The sequence below is a fragment of the Bacillus rossius genome, chromosome 12 (genome assembly GCF_032445375.1).
Source record: "Bacillus rossius redtenbacheri isolate Brsri chromosome 12, Brsri_v3, whole genome shotgun sequence".
In the NCBI taxonomy this organism is placed as follows: domain Eukaryota; kingdom Metazoa; phylum Arthropoda; class Insecta; order Phasmatodea; family Bacillidae; genus Bacillus; species Bacillus rossius.
This window is the reverse complement of record NC_086339.1, coordinates 23671705-23690207: the sequence shown is the minus strand read 5'-3', so window position 1 is coordinate 23690207 and position 18503 is coordinate 23671705. Positions and strand designations below refer to the sequence as shown.

The 18503-nt window shown below is 38.3% G+C and overlaps 2 protein-coding genes across 2 annotated transcripts in view; both read right to left on the bottom strand.

The window, feature by feature from the left end:
* Positions 1 to 3410: 3410 nt before the first annotated feature.
* Positions 3411 to 18503, bottom strand: part of LOC134537718 (egalitarian protein homolog) — a 31337-nt gene continuing 16244 nt past the window's right edge. Inside the window, exon 7 of the mRNA XM_063378462.1 lies at positions 3411 to 16730. Coding sequence (XP_063234532.1) covers positions 16357 to 16730 — 374 coding nt within the window. The 3' untranslated portion in view covers positions 3411 to 16356. The remainder of the gene's footprint in view (positions 16731 to 18503) is intronic.
* Positions 6814 to 9837, bottom strand: LOC134537270 (uncharacterized). Its single transcript, XM_063377542.1, has one exon. The coding sequence runs from the start codon at positions 9835 to 9837 to the stop codon at positions 6814 to 6816; it is 3024 nt and encodes a 1007-aa protein (XP_063233612.1).

The following is an 18503-nucleotide window of genomic DNA, read 5'->3' as shown; positions in this document are numbered from 1 at the left end:
GTATTATGTGGCCCCAGGCCAGATTTAATACGTAGTCCTCACTGAGTGTATTTAATAATATATAAATAGTCTGGGCCCCACGTAACGGAGTAGCCCACAAGCCACGAACAGTCTCTGGTTTGACTAGTGTTTTTCAAAGAATAAATTACCATATAGATAATACGTAGGTACATGTTTAGACCTTCTGTCAGTCGTTTCCCACGTAAGGAATTTAACTAAGTAAATTGTAAGATTTTTAGAAGTTAAATTTTACGTAAAACATTTATTAGTGCTTTATGGATGTGGTGCAGGATGGTGCTGTCCCTCCCCTCTGTGACCATTCCCTTTTAAACAGTCTCCAGGAGTTTGCAGTACAAGGCGGACTTGACCGTCACATGTGGAAGCTGTAACACTTACATCTCTAAGGCCTGAATGCCAGTAAATCTTATTAATCGACCGAAACCTTCAGTAATTAATTCACCACGAATACCTGGACCAGTTTGTGGTGCCGGGTGTGACCATCCCGCCGTAACTTCTCCTTCACTGCGTGACCGCACCGTGGAGTTTTAAAAAGAGTACAGAGCCGACTGATTCGGATCGAAATCTTTCTATAGCAGGATGGATACCAGAGGGTGTTGATGAGCAATGTGAAGTTTAACATGTGTTAAGTGTTTCCAGTGTAATTTTTGCATACCGACTCAGGCTTAGGACCTGTCCATCGGCTTGTGTGAATAAAATCATGCCCGACAAAATGTTTGTTTTATTCATAAGTTCTCCGCCCAACCTACTAAGGAGTCAATTCCCTATGGGGTGAAGAGAGTGCTTAAGGATGTCGTTAGCTGGTAGAGTCTTCACCATCCGGTGAAGCCAATGAATTTAGTGAGCCACACTAAGGGCCGGCGATCCACACTGTTATGATTCAACTATAGATGATCTCAATTCTTTACTATTCTAAGACAGGGTGATAGGGGACTCGGGACTCGAGACTAAGAAAGAAAGACAATTCAATATAGAGACTTGATTTACTGACCTGTTCTATTACAGTGTTAGCGGTCACCTAATTCCGACAATGATCAGGGAGCCTCGCTACCACACCTCGGCAGATTCCTTACCCACGCTGTGCTGGGTCGCGCTCGCGGCAGGTTCTCGACGACGGAATGCGGTGGCCGAGGACCACGGCGCTCCGTGGTTTCGATGTCGCGACTTCAGTCGTCCAGTCGCCGGTGACCAGAAGAAGCCCCTTCTCGACGGTGGCTGTCGTTTTTATCCTTCTGTCCACGTCCGTGTTGATGTTCCGTGTTGTTCCCTTTTCTCTCGCAGCGGCGGTCGGCCTTCGGCGACCCGCGTCGCTGTTTCGCTGGCGGTGTTGAAATTGCTGACACCTCGTGTTTGACTCAGGGCGAGCCTCGAAGCCGCTTGCCAGAGTGCTCAGAGCGAGTCATAACAACAGCTACACTTAGGTTAGATGCCTGGGATAACCTGGCGCCCTTATGGACCAATCTCATATTTAAATTATTGTAAATTACATCTGTCACTAAGTTCAACCCAGTTCTAAGTCACGGTACTTCCATGGGTGGCGCTATATATTTGTAAGTTAATAAGAGTATTTGTATGGTTATAAATGTATTTGTATTATGAAGCACTGTAGTATTGTATAGAGCGAATGTGCGTTGCCCGAGGTAGACTTCGGGAAGATACAGGATTTTAAATGGTTCAAAGCTCTATTCCACTCTTCACTTCTTTGAATACGAGATAGCTGCCAAAATATACTTCCATTGTTAAAATATTCCATGAAGGAATCTCTAACTTAAAAACCTTCCTAGTTTCCAAAACCACCAACAGTATGTAGTGGAGTGAACACTATTCTGGGTGATGTTCCTGAGGGTCATAGGAATAGTGTGGTTGATCATTTGCTTCTAGGTACGCACTTCTAAGGAGATTTTGAAGACAGCATGCAAAATGATGATTGTGTCTGGAGTTTCTGGCAGCACATTAATCAGTGCATGAAATAAGACTATAATCCAAATGAATTTTCTGAAACCCTTCACACCAGGCACAGACGATAATGGTAAATTGCTTCTTTTTCATTACTGACAGCTGACAGTCTGGGAAAAGGCTTCCTCAAATGCTTCTGAAGTCGAAAGGCCTCATTTAACACACAGTAGGACAGTATAACTTTTAGTAAGTTTTTTAGATGGTAGGAGCAAATTTCCAGATGCAATATTTTTTGCAATGTTTGACTTCCAATATTCCACTGTCGCCTTCTTTCCTGTACAATCCAATTTAAACATACATGAACCTTTATCAGCACATTGCTTGTACATAGCTTCATGTTCATTCTAGTTGTGAAAATAATATGGTTTGTCATCTCTTCCACTGAAAGATAAGTTAGAAGTAATCTGTTACTTTTATTAAGTGTCATTGTTAATGCTATCACAAACAGAGACGCACTATGGCACTAGAAACACAGACGAATGGCAATCGTCAGTGGTTTCAAAGGAAACACCCTGCCCTGGTGATCGGCGACCTGCGACTGCAATTGCAGTCACGTCAAAGGACTTTATGCTGGCATCACAATGGCAAAAGGTGATGCGATGTACGCGATGCAAGTAAAATAATTTACTAACTAATCACGATACACATGTGTAATGTCTGCATGACTAAGTTCGCGGAAGCGACAGACCTCCCAATTAAAACATTTTTCTATACTTAATTAGCATAAAATTTTTTTTTTTAAAATGATTTAAAGGGGGAGAGGGTGGGTGAGCATTTGGTTGGCAGATGTTTATCAACTTCCTGAAATGTGAAAGTTCTAATCCATTCAGCATTACAAAAAGTGTTTGGAACTGAATAGCAATTATGTGAAAATGTGAAGTAGGAATGTAGTAAACTAAAACTGCCAATAAAAACTTTTTTTCAGTGTTTATTTTTTTTAGTAATCTGAGTTTACTTTATAAATAGACCTCGAATTACAAAACAGTATTACGTATTTTTTCAGTTAAAATTTATTCCATTAAGCAATTAGTCAAGTACATAGTTAAATTATCATTATAAAGCTAACTTTGGACCTTCTGCCCGATTTCTTTTTGCTAGTATAGTTATGGGCCCACCCAACAGGTAGCGTTATATGTCGCACACAACATGTTTTCAGTTTCCACTGTAAGAGTCTTCGCTTCTGTATCTCCCTCCATGTTCTGTGCGGGTAACGTCATATCAACCAAAATATCACGCTGCTGCTATTGTTTTCCATAACTTTAGTACTAACAAACAAGAATAAAGATGAGGCAATAAACCAATACAATATAATGATATGTAATGTGTTATGTATGCCAATTAAGAACACAAGTAAAAAAATATTACGGAATGGAATTTTCTGAATGCCAAACCATAATGCTATGGAATTATGAATATTCAATTCAAAAACACAAATATAAAACATTTTACAAATATTTTTAATACCTTTGTACAAATACAGATGTTAGTTAAAAAATCGCAACAATACAAATCAACATTACCTGACAAGAGTATTTTTTTTGTTATACCATTTAAAATAAAATTAAAAATTATTACTTCTGACAATTTTTTTTACCTGTATATAAGGTGTAAAATACCGCATTTAACCAACAAAGGGGTGCTCCTCTAATTTTGGGTAAAAAAAAAATCAAACATTTGCACCATAAGAGTTACCCTCAAATAAGAATCGCACCATATAACTGTCTCCAGTAAAATAGAAGTGAAGTTTTTATGGTCCCTGTCTCTCCCCTTTTCATCCTTTATGGCCCAAGAATAGTACTATTTTTTTATACTTGTGTTTCTCTTCCCATCTATTTTTTTTTCAACCATCTTCTTCCCAAAGAGAAAAAAGATATTATGCTGCTAAATATTTTTGTCAGTTCCCCCCTTTTTCAGTAGTTTTGTCGAATGTTGTTCTAGAAAACTGGGAAATCTTACGTTACAGTTGCGTCACAAAAATCTGTCGAGATAGATGTGATGACTGTATACGGTGCCAGTTGACGGACATTTACAACGATGAGAGAGGAAGGGAGAACCATAAACACTGCTGCATGGGTACAGGCACTCACACACAAACATACACCCCCCCCCCAACCCCCTTTACTCAGTCTACGGCTGGTTTATTTATAGATTTACCCGTCCTGCCAGATGCCAGCCCCCGTGGCAGAAGGTCACGTCACTTGCCGTCGCTTGCTGGCACCGGCCAGGTAGCCACCCAACAAGCGGCAGACATATTATAACGGCACAGCTCATAATGTTTTACACGCACTGCTGATCTATTTTAATTAAGCAATTTATACTTACTCGTAACATATTTATTAAAAACCAACATGCACTGCTGATCTATTTTAATTAAGCAATTTATACTTACTCGTAACATATTTATTAAAAACCAACATAGTCTAGTTACTTATACACTGATTTGACCACACAGTGCAATGTTAATTTCTTTTTTACCCAAAATGAAAAAAAAAAAAAAGCTTAAGATTTGCGGTACATGTAATTAAACAAAGAATCGACATAAAATGTGCAACCCATAGATGGATAAATACGGTAACATTCTATTTTAACACTGCTATTTAAAATGTTCAAACTTCTGTACACAATTTTCACAAACATTCTACAGAAGCAAGAGTCAGGAATTTGGTGCAGCTATCACATAAACCAGCATTTTCAAAAATTAATAATTATTCAACAACTTTTTTCATTAAAAAAAAAAAAGCAAAAGAAAGATAACATCTCTCCCATCATCAATGTTCAAAATTTATAACCCAATACCTTAAACAAGTAAAAAAAAAAAAAAGGTTTTAAATATTACTGTTACTAACATACTTTACATTAACAATCTTAAGACTTTCTTGAGCACTCGTCCTACAAATAGAATATGTTATATTTTTCAATATCAAAAGTAAGACTTGCAGTTTCGAAGGCATTGGAATACACACCAATACTACGCTCGCTAACATTTAGCAGTCTAACACCTTATGTAAACTGGCAGCAAAAATTCTGGGAAGGAGACACTATTGCATCTATTGGCAAGCACAGCTGATGAAGCACAATCGAGCACTCCTGGATACGTTCAGACGTGCTTGGAAGACTTGAGAAGCATCAATGACTAAGCTGTTAGTGACAATACAGCATTTATGATTTATGAACTGGAGAAAAACATTCAACAACTGCAGCTGTAATGACAACAATTTTATAACCAGAGGTTCAATACCAGAGAAAATTGCATGCATATCTTGTACAGGAAAATTAAAGGTTCATATTTTTAAGATACATGTTCTGAAATGTTAAATGCTAATACATGGTAGAACTTCATTCATTGGCTTTCTTGAAAAATGATTTGGTGGAATTCAGTGGATTTCAATGACAAATAAAACGCTGATACAAACTACCTACAATGTTTTAAGCATGTTTACATGCAAATCTTAAATCCAGCTTAACTCAGTTGTAACTTTTACAAAAAAACACACTTAAGGCTAATTAATAGAGAAGATTCTGTGGTTTTATTCTTAGAACAATTTTTTTTAAACCAGGAGATTTTGGTGGTGCTTACATTTTAATAAATTTTGCTTGTTTACAACAAAAATCACACAGATTTTTCTAAATTTTCCTTCCACCAAAAATAGTTTAATTTTGACAGGCATGCATAATTTTTGAAACAAAGTAATATTTAATAAACAAGTTTAGAACGAATTTACTCAAAACAATAAAAATAAAATAAATCAGTAAACGTTTGTGTGTTTGAAACATGTACCAATATGTACGAACAAGAGATGCACTATCCAACAAATATTTTTTACCAATTTGGTTCATATATTTTGGTACAAACTTACACAAGTACTAAGTAAATAATTAAATTTTTGTAGTTCAAGTAAAGTTTAACATACCTGATGCTTAATTTTAAGGTGACGGTGCACAGACATGCTCCTCGGTGTTACCGTAAATCACCATAAAATCTTGTCCCCCTACTAATTAGTCACAATGATTTTAGCAAAAAAAATAAATGAATAAATAAAATAAAATAAAATTTTGATTTCAGAAAACAATGAAACAGTACACATGTAAAGTGATATGGAAACCGCAAGGCAATCATCAGACAGTAAACTGCCCACTACTGCACCCGATCATGCAAAGTCTGCTCGGTGCAGATAAGGGAAGTATATGTTCATGGTTCACTAAGCAGGAGAGTATTCTTTTTCCCGTAATTGAATATTCCATTAAGTAATAAGTAAAAAAAGCATGAATATAAATAGTTTTTGAGTTTAAGTCAGAGCATGCCAAAATCATTACTTTTAAGACAGAAAGAAAAACATGGTACAATTTAACAAAAATATTCACTATGAGGTATGCAAATAACATCACTAATTATTGCACTGCACATCAAACAAAAAGAAACCTTAGTAACATTGCATTTCATTAGTCAATACCAATGTTTTAACATGCTTTGTAAAAAAGCTTAACATAAAATCCTTTAGAAAACACATGGACAGGACAAATTACAGTCATGAGGAAAATATATTACCATATACACACACACACAAACAATAAAACATGTTAAGTCCACTGTTTCGTACTGAAACTGTTACCAGATAACATGAAAGTCAAAAACGATAGCCGGACGTCCGATGACGCCGGTACCAGACAAACCACTGAGTCTTTCCTGATGGCCACCAGGATCGCTTGAGTTAATGGCAGCGAAATGGCGCCATATTTGAATTTTGAAGCGTCCAACACTTGAATTAGTTAACATAAATCTAGGGTAAGCACTATTTACAAATCCAACATACCGCCCACCAAAATGCATATTTTAAACATTTATTGGGCGGGCAACGGGCACAGCTTCACCACAGGCCGTAGAAAGGTGCCTTGTTGGGTCTTCACCTCAGCCACTCTCACGACACCATCTGAGCCAGGAAAAGTCTTCACAATACGGCCTAACTTCCAGCACAATGGTGGTAGATTCGGATCTTTGATGAGAACCAAGGTGCCAACACTGAGGATGTCTTGGTCAGTTAGGCTCTTGGGTCGTTGCTGCAGCTGTTGTAGATAATCCTGGTGCCAGCGCTTCCAGAATGACTGATGCGCTTGCTGGATGAGTTGCCATCGAGACAAACGATTTAGCTTGAGGTGGGACAAATCTGGTTCGGGCACTAGTGCAGGAGGCCCCAAGACTAGAAAATGACTGGGTGTCAGAGCAGCCATGTCGTTTGGATTATTTGAGAGAGCACACAGAGGCCGTGAGTTGAGAATGGCCTCCACTTGTGTCATGAGAGTGTATAATTCTTCATAAGTGAGTACCTGAGCACCTACACTCTTTATGAGGAGAGACTTCACAGACTTTACACCTGCCTCCCACAGGCCTCCAAAATGTGGTGCTGATGGGGGATTGAAATGCCAGGTAACTTGGTGTTCAACCAGCGACTGAGCAAAGGAGTCATGTGTATCCTTGCTTGACATGAAGGCTCTTAGTCCAGTCAACAAGCGACTGGCACCGACAAAGTTAGTCCCGCAATCGCTGTGAAGGTCAGAGCATCGCCCCCGACGAGACAAGAAACGGCGAAAGGCAGCTATGAAAGCATCTGTCGTCAGATCAGAGGCCAGCTCCAAGTGGATTGCCTTGGTGGCAAAGCATACAAACAGGCACAAGTAGGCATCCTGGATGCGGGCCTTCCGCAGTCGGGACATGGTGATTTTAAAGGGTCCAGCATAGTCGACTCCTGTCTTGAGAAATGGCTTGGCTTGTGTGACACGATCGACTGGAAGATTACCCATGGGTGGGTTTCGAGGCACAGGGCGAACTCGAAAGCATAAAGTACACTTCTTCAGCCGTTGACGAATGAGGCCCCGAGCACCTACAATCCAGAAGTCACGTTGCACAGCAGACTGTAGTATGGTGGGACCACAGTGCATCAGATGGATGTGAAGGTGGTCAATTACAAGGTCTGTCAATCTGTGGTGTTTGGGCAGTAGAATTGGATGTCGTTGGTTGTAAGCCAAGTCTGATAGTTCCAAACGTCCGCCCACCCTGAGAATGCCAGCAGGATCCAAGAAGGGAGACAGCTTGAAGAGTGGACCCCGATATGGTTGGTTAGCTTGCAGAGCTTTGATATCAGATGCGAATGCTGAAGCCTGGGCTAAACGAACCCATACCATCATGGCATCTTTAAGCTCATTAGCATCTGGTGGACTACGGGGGGGAAGTTTCTTGAAGCGCAAACGTTGCACAAAGCGGAGACAATAGGCCGTAATGCGTTTGACCTTGCTTAAAGATGAGAACCTTTCCAGCAGCGTAGTGTCTGCCAGAGGGTTGACACTATGCAAGGTAAAGATCCGTTGTTCCATCACTGTTTCGTCCATGCTGTCCATCAAGCCGGTGAGTTGTGGCCATTCCTCTGGTGGCTTATACAGCCATGATGGACCGGTCCACCACAGCGAGTGGTCAGCTATCTCACTTGGAAACAAGCCCCTAGAGGCACAATCAGCCGGGTTGCTGTCTGACAACACATGATTCCAGTGCTTTGCTGGGACAAGGTCATGGATTTGGCCGACACGATTTGCAACAAAAGTTTTCCATTTATGAGGTGATCCACGGATCCAGTGGAGGACAACTGTAGAGTCTGTCCAGGCAAATATTTGGTCTAGGTTCACATGAGGTCCATAATTTTGCAAGATTCTATGCATTGTGCGAGCAAGCAGCAAAGCACCACAGAGTTCCAGGCGAGGCAATGACACTCTTTTAATTGGGGCTACCTTTGACCTTCCAACCAGAAGGTATACAGATACTGAGCCATCAGGTGAAGTGGCTCTGAGATAAACAACTGCCGCATAACCTTGCTCCGAACTATCAGAGAATCCATGGATCTCTAGTAAGAGTTCTCTTTGGGTCACTGGGACAAATCTTGAAATAGTGATGCTAGCCAGACTAGGAAGCTCTCGCTGGAACCGCTGCCACGTTGCAAGGATGTCGGCAGGAGGAGGGTCATCCCAATCTATGCATCGAATCCACAAGTGCTGAATGAGGCATTTTGCAAGCAGGACCACAGGTGACAGCCAACCTAGAGGGTCAAATATTCGCGCCAAGTCGGACAGTATGCTCCGCTTCGTAGCTGTCGAGGAAGTAGGTTGAACATTGTAAGCGAATGCATCCACTTCAGATTGCCACTGCAGACCCAATATTTTGACGGTGGGAAGTCCACAAGTGTTGTCCAAGGGGAGAGCCTTGCTGCCCTGCACCAAGTCTTCGGAAAGCCAAGAGAGCAGAGATAAATCATTACTGGCAAATTTTCGCAACTGAAAACCACCAGCCTTGAGGAGGTCAATTAACTCTCTTTGCAATGAGATAGCCTCACGTGCATTGGGTGCTCCAGTTACAACATCATCAACATACGTGTCTTTTAGGAGGACTGATGATGCCCGAGGGAATCTATCTTTCTCATCTGCAGCCAGTTGATGGAGTGTGCGGATAGCAAGGTAGGGTGCAGATGACACGCCATAGGTAACAGTGTTGAGCCTGTACTCACAAACTGGATCATCATCAGATGGTCGCCACAGAATTCGTTGACAGTCGCGGAATTCCTCTTGAACTAGAATCTGACGGTACATCTGTCGTATGTCAGCAGTAAATGCAACTGCATGATCTCGAAATGAGAGAAGAATGTCAGCTATGTCTCTCTGCAGTTTGGGTCCCGTAAGTAATTGATCATTCAGAGAAGTTCCTTTGCTGTCCTTGGCCGATGCATCAAAGACCACACGTAACTTTGTTGTACTACTGTCTGGTTTCAAAACTCCGTGATGCGGAATATAAAACGACGGTGTAGTCAACTGGGGTTCTTGAACCATTGACATATGACCCTGGTCAATGTAATCTGACATAAATTCTACATAGGATGCCTTAAAATGAGGGTTTTTGTTCATCTTGCGTTCAAGGTAGTGAAAACGTTTTAGTGCTTGAACACGTGATTCCTCAAAATGAGGTGAAGGCTCCTTGAAAGGTAAGGCCACACTATATCTACCATTCTCATCTCTTCTGCAAGTCTCGAGAAAGATCTGTTCACATCGAATGTCCTCAGAGGAAGGCTTTGGGGGTACAATAACCTCTTCCACCTCCCAAAACTGCCGAACTGTGTCGTCAAGTGTTGGTGTAATAGAATGAAGTGATACACAACTGAGCGATACTGCAGATGTGGGTACTCTCCCCATCACTACCCATCCAAAGACAGTGTCAATCGCTACAGGGACCTGGGTACTGAGACTTAGTGTGCGTCCGCTCAGCACATAGGGAAACAGATCTGCCCCAATTAGCACATCAATAGGCCCAGGCTGTGCATAGTGAGGGTCAGCTAGTTGCAAATGGGAAAGATGATCCCATGAATGAGGGTTCAGTTGTGTTGTAGGCAGTGAGCCAGTGATCTTAGGCAAAATGAAGGCAGTGAGTGACAATCGCGGACCCTCCTGACCAACTGGTTTCACTAAACAGTCAACTACTCCCCTAGCGACATGCACTGGTACCTGGGAAACACCGTAGACTGGCAGAGCTGCCTTTCGACGTATTAAGCCTAGCCTCTTCACACAACCTTCTGTCATGAAGCTGGATTGGCTGGCAGAGTCCAAGAGTGCTCGAACTGTGTGAGTCCTGCCAGAGCTGACTGGAATTTCTATGAGTGCAGTGGACAGCAAAATCGTAGATGGACTATCTTGATTATGCAGTTCGGATGCAGCCAAATATTGTCCAGGAGATGAAGCACACAACGCATTCACACCATCATGGTCTGGTGACTGTGGTCGCATGTCACTAAAATGAAGTAGTGTGTGATGTCGAGAGTCACAAGACCGACAATGAGAAGACGAAAGGCATGCACTTGCATGATGAGACGTTCGCAAGCAGTTCAAACAGAGGTTTCCTGACCTCACCATCTGATACCTTTCCTTTGGAGATGACTCAAGGAACTTGGGGCACTGGTAGATTTCGTGAGGTCCACTGCATATGACACACTTCACTGACTTGGAAACAGTGTTTCCTGCGAATGACTGATGTTGCACATATCTAGAAGCTGGCTTAGAATAAATAGACGACTTGCTCTTAAAGGTTTTCCCAGACGTCACTAGCTGTGACTCAGCTGCACGGCGATAACCCTCTAAAAATAACAAAAACTCGGTAAGCTTGGGTAACTCTGCTCCCTTGTCATTAATAAACAGCTCCCACTGGTTACGCAAAACCTTATCCAGCTTAGCTTCAATGATATGCAGCAACAGCGGGTCCCATTTTTCAACATTGACATCCAGCACTCGTAATGCCGCAATGTGCTCTGCCAGAAGAGACATCATCTTATTCACTGATGCTGGGGCCTCTAATGACACAGATGGTATTTGCATAATTGCTTCAATGTGCAATGAAACAATCAAGCGCTTGTTACTGTACCTCTTAGACAGTAGTTCCCAAGCAATACTATAGTTCGAATCAGTCAAGGGTAATGCCTGAATTACTGCCAACGCGTCACCAGACAAAGATGACTTTAGGTAAGATAGTCTCTCTACATTGGTGAGACTTCTGTTGTCTACAACTAGAGCCTCAAACAGATTTGAGAAGCTGAGCCATTCTGTTGGATTACCCTGAAAGTGGGGTAAATCAATAGCTGGCAGACGGGGTGACGACCCAGCTGCACATTGATTACGTGTTTCCTTGTTCCGGTTCTTAGAATCCTGCACTAATGTGTCCCAGATTGCATTAACTTCATAATAAAGATAGTCGAAGTGATTTAGCCTACTTGTATGCCTTGTGTCATCAAAATCAACTTGCTCCTTGCATGCCAATTCATAAGCCAAATGGTCATCTTCAAACCCATTACGAAGCTGAGATAAGTCCCGACAGGTTGCAAAGAATAATGACTGCTTGGAAGTGTCTGTAGTAACCCTTTTGGCCAGATCCGCGGCACGCTGTAATCGGTTTTCGGCACGCTCCAGACGTCGCTCCAGAGCTGAAACACTGTCAGTCATGGTTGTGTTTATTCTACTTAAGTACACTCAGTCAAAAATGGAAGCACCAACTAAAAATTTAAATGTAAACGATTTTTCAGCAAAAAATCGATTCTGAACCGAGTGGTGTTTATAAAATCGATTTTATAACTAAAATCGATTCTAAACCGAGTAGTGTTTAAATAATCGATTTTCAATGTCCTGCGAATCGATTTTGTATCGATATGTGTAGTAATGCCGAACAAAGACTTGGCAAAATCTATGTTAACGGTCTACTTAATAATTCAAAGTCATTTTCACCGCCAGTCTTAGAAAACACGCAATCTTATAGCAGACCGGTCATTATCAGTATCTGGTTACCGTGGAAAGATAAGAAATAATAGTGCGGCACGACACAAAAGGCTTCGTCAGCACCAACACCGTCAGTGTGATAAAGGCAATTTTTATCTTCCCTTACGCACTCAGTTCTTATCTTCCCTTACGCACTCAGTTCTTATCTTCCCTTACGCACTCAGTTGTTATCTTCCCTTCCACTGGAAGCTAATAGCACATTAAGATGATAACCCGTTCACGTTTTTATGGCGGGGCAACGACGGACAAAGGAGACTCGGTACAATGAACGACGCAAACAAACACTCCGAATCTCTCCACGTAACTAGAACTGAGCCCGATAGCTCAGTAATCGCGGTTAGCGGATTGATCCGGCCCGGAGGACCAAATGTTTCGTACTGAAACTGTTACCAGATAACATGAAAGTCAAAAACGATAGCCGGACGTCCGATGACGCCGGTACCAGACGAACCACTGAGTCTTTCCTGATGGCCACCAGGATCGCTTGAGTTAATGGCAGCGAAATGGCGCCATATTTGAATTTTGAAGCGTCCAACACTTGAATTAGTTAACATAAATCTAGGGTAAGCACTATTTACAAATCCAACATCCACTATAAAAATAAGCTACCAATTTAATTAGTACGCATGATTATTTCTCTTCGATCACATATGTATTTAAGTATTTATCAAATAATACATAGCTTTTGTTTATCACAAAGTTATATCTTCACCTAATCTAATTTATATGTGTTAAATTAGCAAAACCGTTAAGTTTTGTAAATTGCTTTGGTATTTACAATTCAAAAAATTTACAGTAATATATACATGACTTACACAGAAACTGAATACGGTAGTTAAAATCACACTTTACATATATACAATACATATACCTTAAGAAAACTGTTTTAGTATTATTTAGGAGCCATGTAAGCTGCGTTAAAATATTTGCTATAAACTGTTTACCTTCCAGATAATGTTTTCAAAGAGAATGTATCACATTTAATATACATTCAAATTGCTGTCATCTCAAGAGCAGTCAAACTGAAAAATCTCAATAGGTATAAAATACTAAACACAATTATCGTGATTAAAATATTCATAAATATTAAAATTAATTTTTGCACAGAAACTATACTTAGCAGTAAAGATTAAATATATATGTAGTTAGAATTATTAAAATATTTATATTCAATGATGAAGTAAAGTTAATGTAAATGAGATTACATTTCCCACTTTTTCACAAAAAAAAAAAAAATACAAAATATTTTCAACATCAGCTTTTCTGTACTGTGTACTCTCCTTCACACAAACTACTTTAATAAAAAAGTAGATGAAAGAGAGGCAATTAATCCCACACACATCTGTTGCCTGTAACATACTAACAGTTATCTGAAGCCATTACATGGAACATTACCATGTTTTGTTTTAAACTTTTAAGCTATAGCACTAGTGAACACTTTACTTTTTATTTACACTTATCACAATTGAGCCAAAAACAAAACAATTGCACATTGGTGCCAGTTATTTCTGCAAATCTGCACGGAATAAAAGAACGGAGTTTAATATTACTACTTATTGTTAATAGAGAAGTAATAAAATTCACAAATAATAATTTCACAGTAAAATTCATGAATTCTGTTTACAGGAAACTCAATATTATTTATTGCCAAAAACTAAAATTCAAAAAATCATACGATAAAAAAATTAAATTGTAACAAAAGCATGAATATGGCTATATATTACAACTTCATTCATAAATACATACTATAAATTTTCCTCTTTCAATTTCCTGCTATTTGATAAAATATTTCCTGGCACCTTTGAACAATTTACATATGAGCACACTGATTTTTACTAATGACCAACATAAATCATATTGGTCCCAGAATTTACTCCTCTTTAATGCAGTACACTCAATGTTCAAACATTTCATAAACTTGAAAGAATTTTTTTTTTTAAATTTAATTACCCACAAAAATTGCTAAACTGGTTTCAGATTTGTTACAATTTAATTTTTTGTAACCACATGAATACTGAAGTTTAGTATTTGGTGATTTATATATATGAGTAAACAATAATTTATCACAAAATTTGAACTATGCTAAGAAGTAAATAATTTTGACTAACTTTATTTACTTTGAGTTTTGCTAACCCAAAAAGATTGCACCAGAGATAATTATTACGGGAAAAGAAAAATTTCAATAGTAATTGGTACACCTGCCAATTTGTATTTTAGACAAAAAAAAATATGTTAAATGCATACAAATGGGAGAACTAATTATGACCGGTAATCACAACAAAAAATTCTGCTAAATAAAACGGTGTTGATTATTCAGTAACAAGTAACTTCCCTTGAAATAGCAGAAATTCAGTTTACAAGCAAACTATGCTAAATAATTTATTTATAATGTATTCAGAAACTATAACATCTGACTTAAAAAAAAATTGCAATGTAAAAGCAAACAATCAAAATTATTTATTTAAATTTTAAAAAAATTATACGAACACATGAAGAATGGCTGATTTTTTCTGTCTCAATTTTTTGTTTTATGGCAGTTTCATACGCCAAGTTGGGTATTTCGTTTTATTGTTGTTACATTATCTTAGGGCTCTTCCTGTACATTTTTCATGATAGCTTTCTTGCATTTAATATTTTGCACCTTAATTTACTCAACACACATTTACTATAAATGGTTCAAATCACAATTTTCTCGAATTCGAATCCCACAGAGTACCTCGAACATACCCCTCGAATTCTAATCTAGGTATTAAGTATAAAATATAAAATAATGTGAAATACATGAAAAATATTACCCATGGTGTTGAAACATGCTATCCATTAAATGATTGTTTCACTAATTTTCCAGAACAAAAATATTGTAATTTTATCTATAAAATTACAAAAAGTACATCATCTTGGGGATTGGTGTCAAATGATGTGTTAACTTGCATTTCAATGTTATATGCTGTAATGAAATGCTTTGCTTTTGCAGTGTTATTTTCACAATTCACCGTATAATCTTGTTCCTACCTATTAGTTGCCTATTCTATTAGATTAATTTATGCTCAAATAACTATTGCAGCAATAACTAACTATAAATATATAAAACAATTAAGTCAATAACCACACTTAACAATATTTAAAGTTTGTCTTAGTTTATTACATTTAATTATCTAAGACTGGGTTTCTGTAACTTCCTTTATTCTTATATTTTTTTACAGTTTATCATACTGAATGACCATCAAATGTACAGTACACATGCTCAATGCTTTACTTATGGGATAGTTCAAATGGCAATGCTTTTGCAACCCAGACTCTATCTATGTAAAGAGTTTGGAAGCCTAACCACAACATCCTTCAGAAAATTGTTCTGCATACACAACAATTAAGCCAAAATTAAGCTCCCAAATAAATGAATTTTATCAAATGCAGCTATGATGACTTTTGGGTTTGAACACAAACCAGTGAATACAGCGTAAGATTACCTGCCTGAAATTTCTCCCATTTTAGCATGCATTATTTAATACACAAGTACTTCTCTAAATGAAAGTGATTTAAAACATCAACAGCAACAATGTTTGGTATAAACCAATGAGTAAAAAGTTACATTCGGAATTTTAATATTCTTGTGGTAACCACAATATTCTGAAATTTTATAGTACTTACATAATCATTAAGGCACTATCAAATTAAATTAAAACACATAACCAATGATAATAAATTAATAAAAATGAATATTACAGGATAATGATTAAATAAATATCTAAAATATCTATACCTTTTTTTTTTAGAATAGTAACAAACAATTAAAAAAAAAAAAAAAACCATCTACTACATATCAATCACTAGCTTCAATATGTATTCAATATTTAAAATCTGATATTGAAATGTATATGTATTTAGCTACATAGTTTTAAAAACTGCATGAGTTAAAAGCAAATTCTAGAGAATTCAAATTTCATTAATTTTTTAAACAGGTACTGATTATAAAACATAATTAACACGTTCAACACGTTTTACAAACCGAGAGACAAAGCAAGTGATTGAGTATCCCTAGGAAGAACTTTCCCTGACCTTCCTGGGCGATGCCGTGATGGTCTTCTCCAGCTCCCTCTCCTCCTCCTTGAAGAAGATGCGCGTGATGACGACGTCGCCGGTGGACAGCGTCTGGCAGGCTGCGTCCGACACCCCGCTGGGGCAGGGCGGGCCCGCCCCGTCGTGGCAGCTGCACGAGCACTGCTGCCGCCGGGGCTCCGGCTCGCCGCTCGACGGCACGTTGGCCGTCGCCGCCGACAGGACGGCCTCCAGCCGCTCGATCTTCTCCAGCCGGTCCATCCGAACGTCCGACAGGATCTCGTCCATCAAGTGCATGGACTCGGTGAGGCTGGGGGGCTCCGAGCTCGGGGTGTGGGGGGACATGACACCGCCTGCGGGGATAAAATTTTAGCACATGTAATTTTTCTGTGATGGGTCAAACAATAATTTTTTGAATCCAAATCTCGAATTAAAATCTCGAACAGTACCTAGAATCTACCCTTTGAATCTGACTACTTGTTCAGGACATGGAAAATCAGAAAGATAACAGTGGCTAAATTAACAATTTACATCAATCTGTACAGGTAAATTTAAAAAAAAAATCTTACATATCCATTTTTGAAATGTTTTTATTTAGCAAACCAATCTGAAATTATTTCATTTTCAAATACTAGTTATTTTAAAGTGAACTGAAAACCATGTATAATGCTGAGTGTTTTCGGTCTTTTGAAAACTGTTTTGCATCATTGTAATAAAAAATATTAGTTTTCACTTGTGTAAAAAATAACTATTTCACTAAAAATACAAAGGTAGTAGGCATTCAAGTGAATGTATGGAAAATACCATGGTTATATGTTTTTCTTACTTTAGGTGGAACTAGAGAACTCTCTTGAAAGATGCTACCATAGAGCCTTGTTAAACAAAAAAACTGTGCACGAAATGTTGTGTTATCTATTTTTAGTAAGATGGCAAAGGACATCCGTGGGAACTTCCAACACATGTATGTAGTATAAGTGATATGTAGAAGCTCTCTTCCCACACCGACAGCAATAGCCACCCTTACATCAAACAGATACGTATTCCACAGCTACCGGACCTGGAATCATGTGAACGTGAGTGGACAGCCACTAAAAAGCAATTCTCATTCTCAAAATTATGTTTTAGGATGAAGATGCATTAAGCTATAACAGAATAAGAATTCAACAACTCTAACAGAGTAACAGATTATAATTGATCAGATGAATAGATTAAACTACTGTGATCACAATTTTTTTTGTTGTGTTTCTAAAAATAACTCATGAAGTGTTTATCACCAATGATCATCTGATTGATCCACATAGTTTTTAATTGTATCCATCTGCAAAAAAGTAGGACCTTTCATTGGCTACACGGGTTGGGGTTCTTCAAATACAACAGGGCTTTTCCATGCTTCATCAGGTCGATGATGTTAAACAGTAACACAACAAAATGTATTTCATATTACAAATGATACGTGTAATTCCCTGGCAACCACAAATACCCAAAAAACTACTTTATTGTTTATCTTGTGAAATTTCTGCGAAAGTAATCCATTCACCCTATAAATTTCAAATTCTTACTATTGGAATTTGATATTAGTATTCAATTTGAACTAAAAAAAATTATTTTCGCACAGGCCTAGTATGAGGTCAATTTCTATTCAAAACAGCCTTAAATTTGAGAGCATCTTATATTTTGGGGCATTCTAAACTCTAGGGCCTAGACTGTTCTACACGAAGCTTAAAATTTACAAATTTAAAACAATGTTAAATTTCATTTTTGCTCATATAACACTGTAAATGATTTGACTCTTGTTTTGTACAACAATTTCATATGGGTAAACTGATTGAAAATCTATTTGGCACTCAAAATCTTCACTTAACACAAATCACTTTTTTTTTTCATTGAGATTCATAAATTAATTTATCTTATCTTAATCTGAAAACAAACTTACAAATTTTTTGCTAGTGATACCACTACAACGTAATAGAAAGTCACACAAACTTAGATATGTCATAACAAAAAAATGGATTTAATGCATGCTTTGAGTCACATTCTTAGAGAAGATTGCAGTTTATGTAATTTTATAAATATTTCACATAAACTAAATGAAGATTCATATTCATGCACACCAATATTAATTCTCC

What these genes read in the sequence shown, in the direction of transcription:
- LOC134537270 (XM_063377542.1), bottom strand. Translation starts at nt 9,837, where the DNA reads ATGGTTCAAGAACCCCAGTTGACTACACCGTCGTTTTATATTCCGCAT.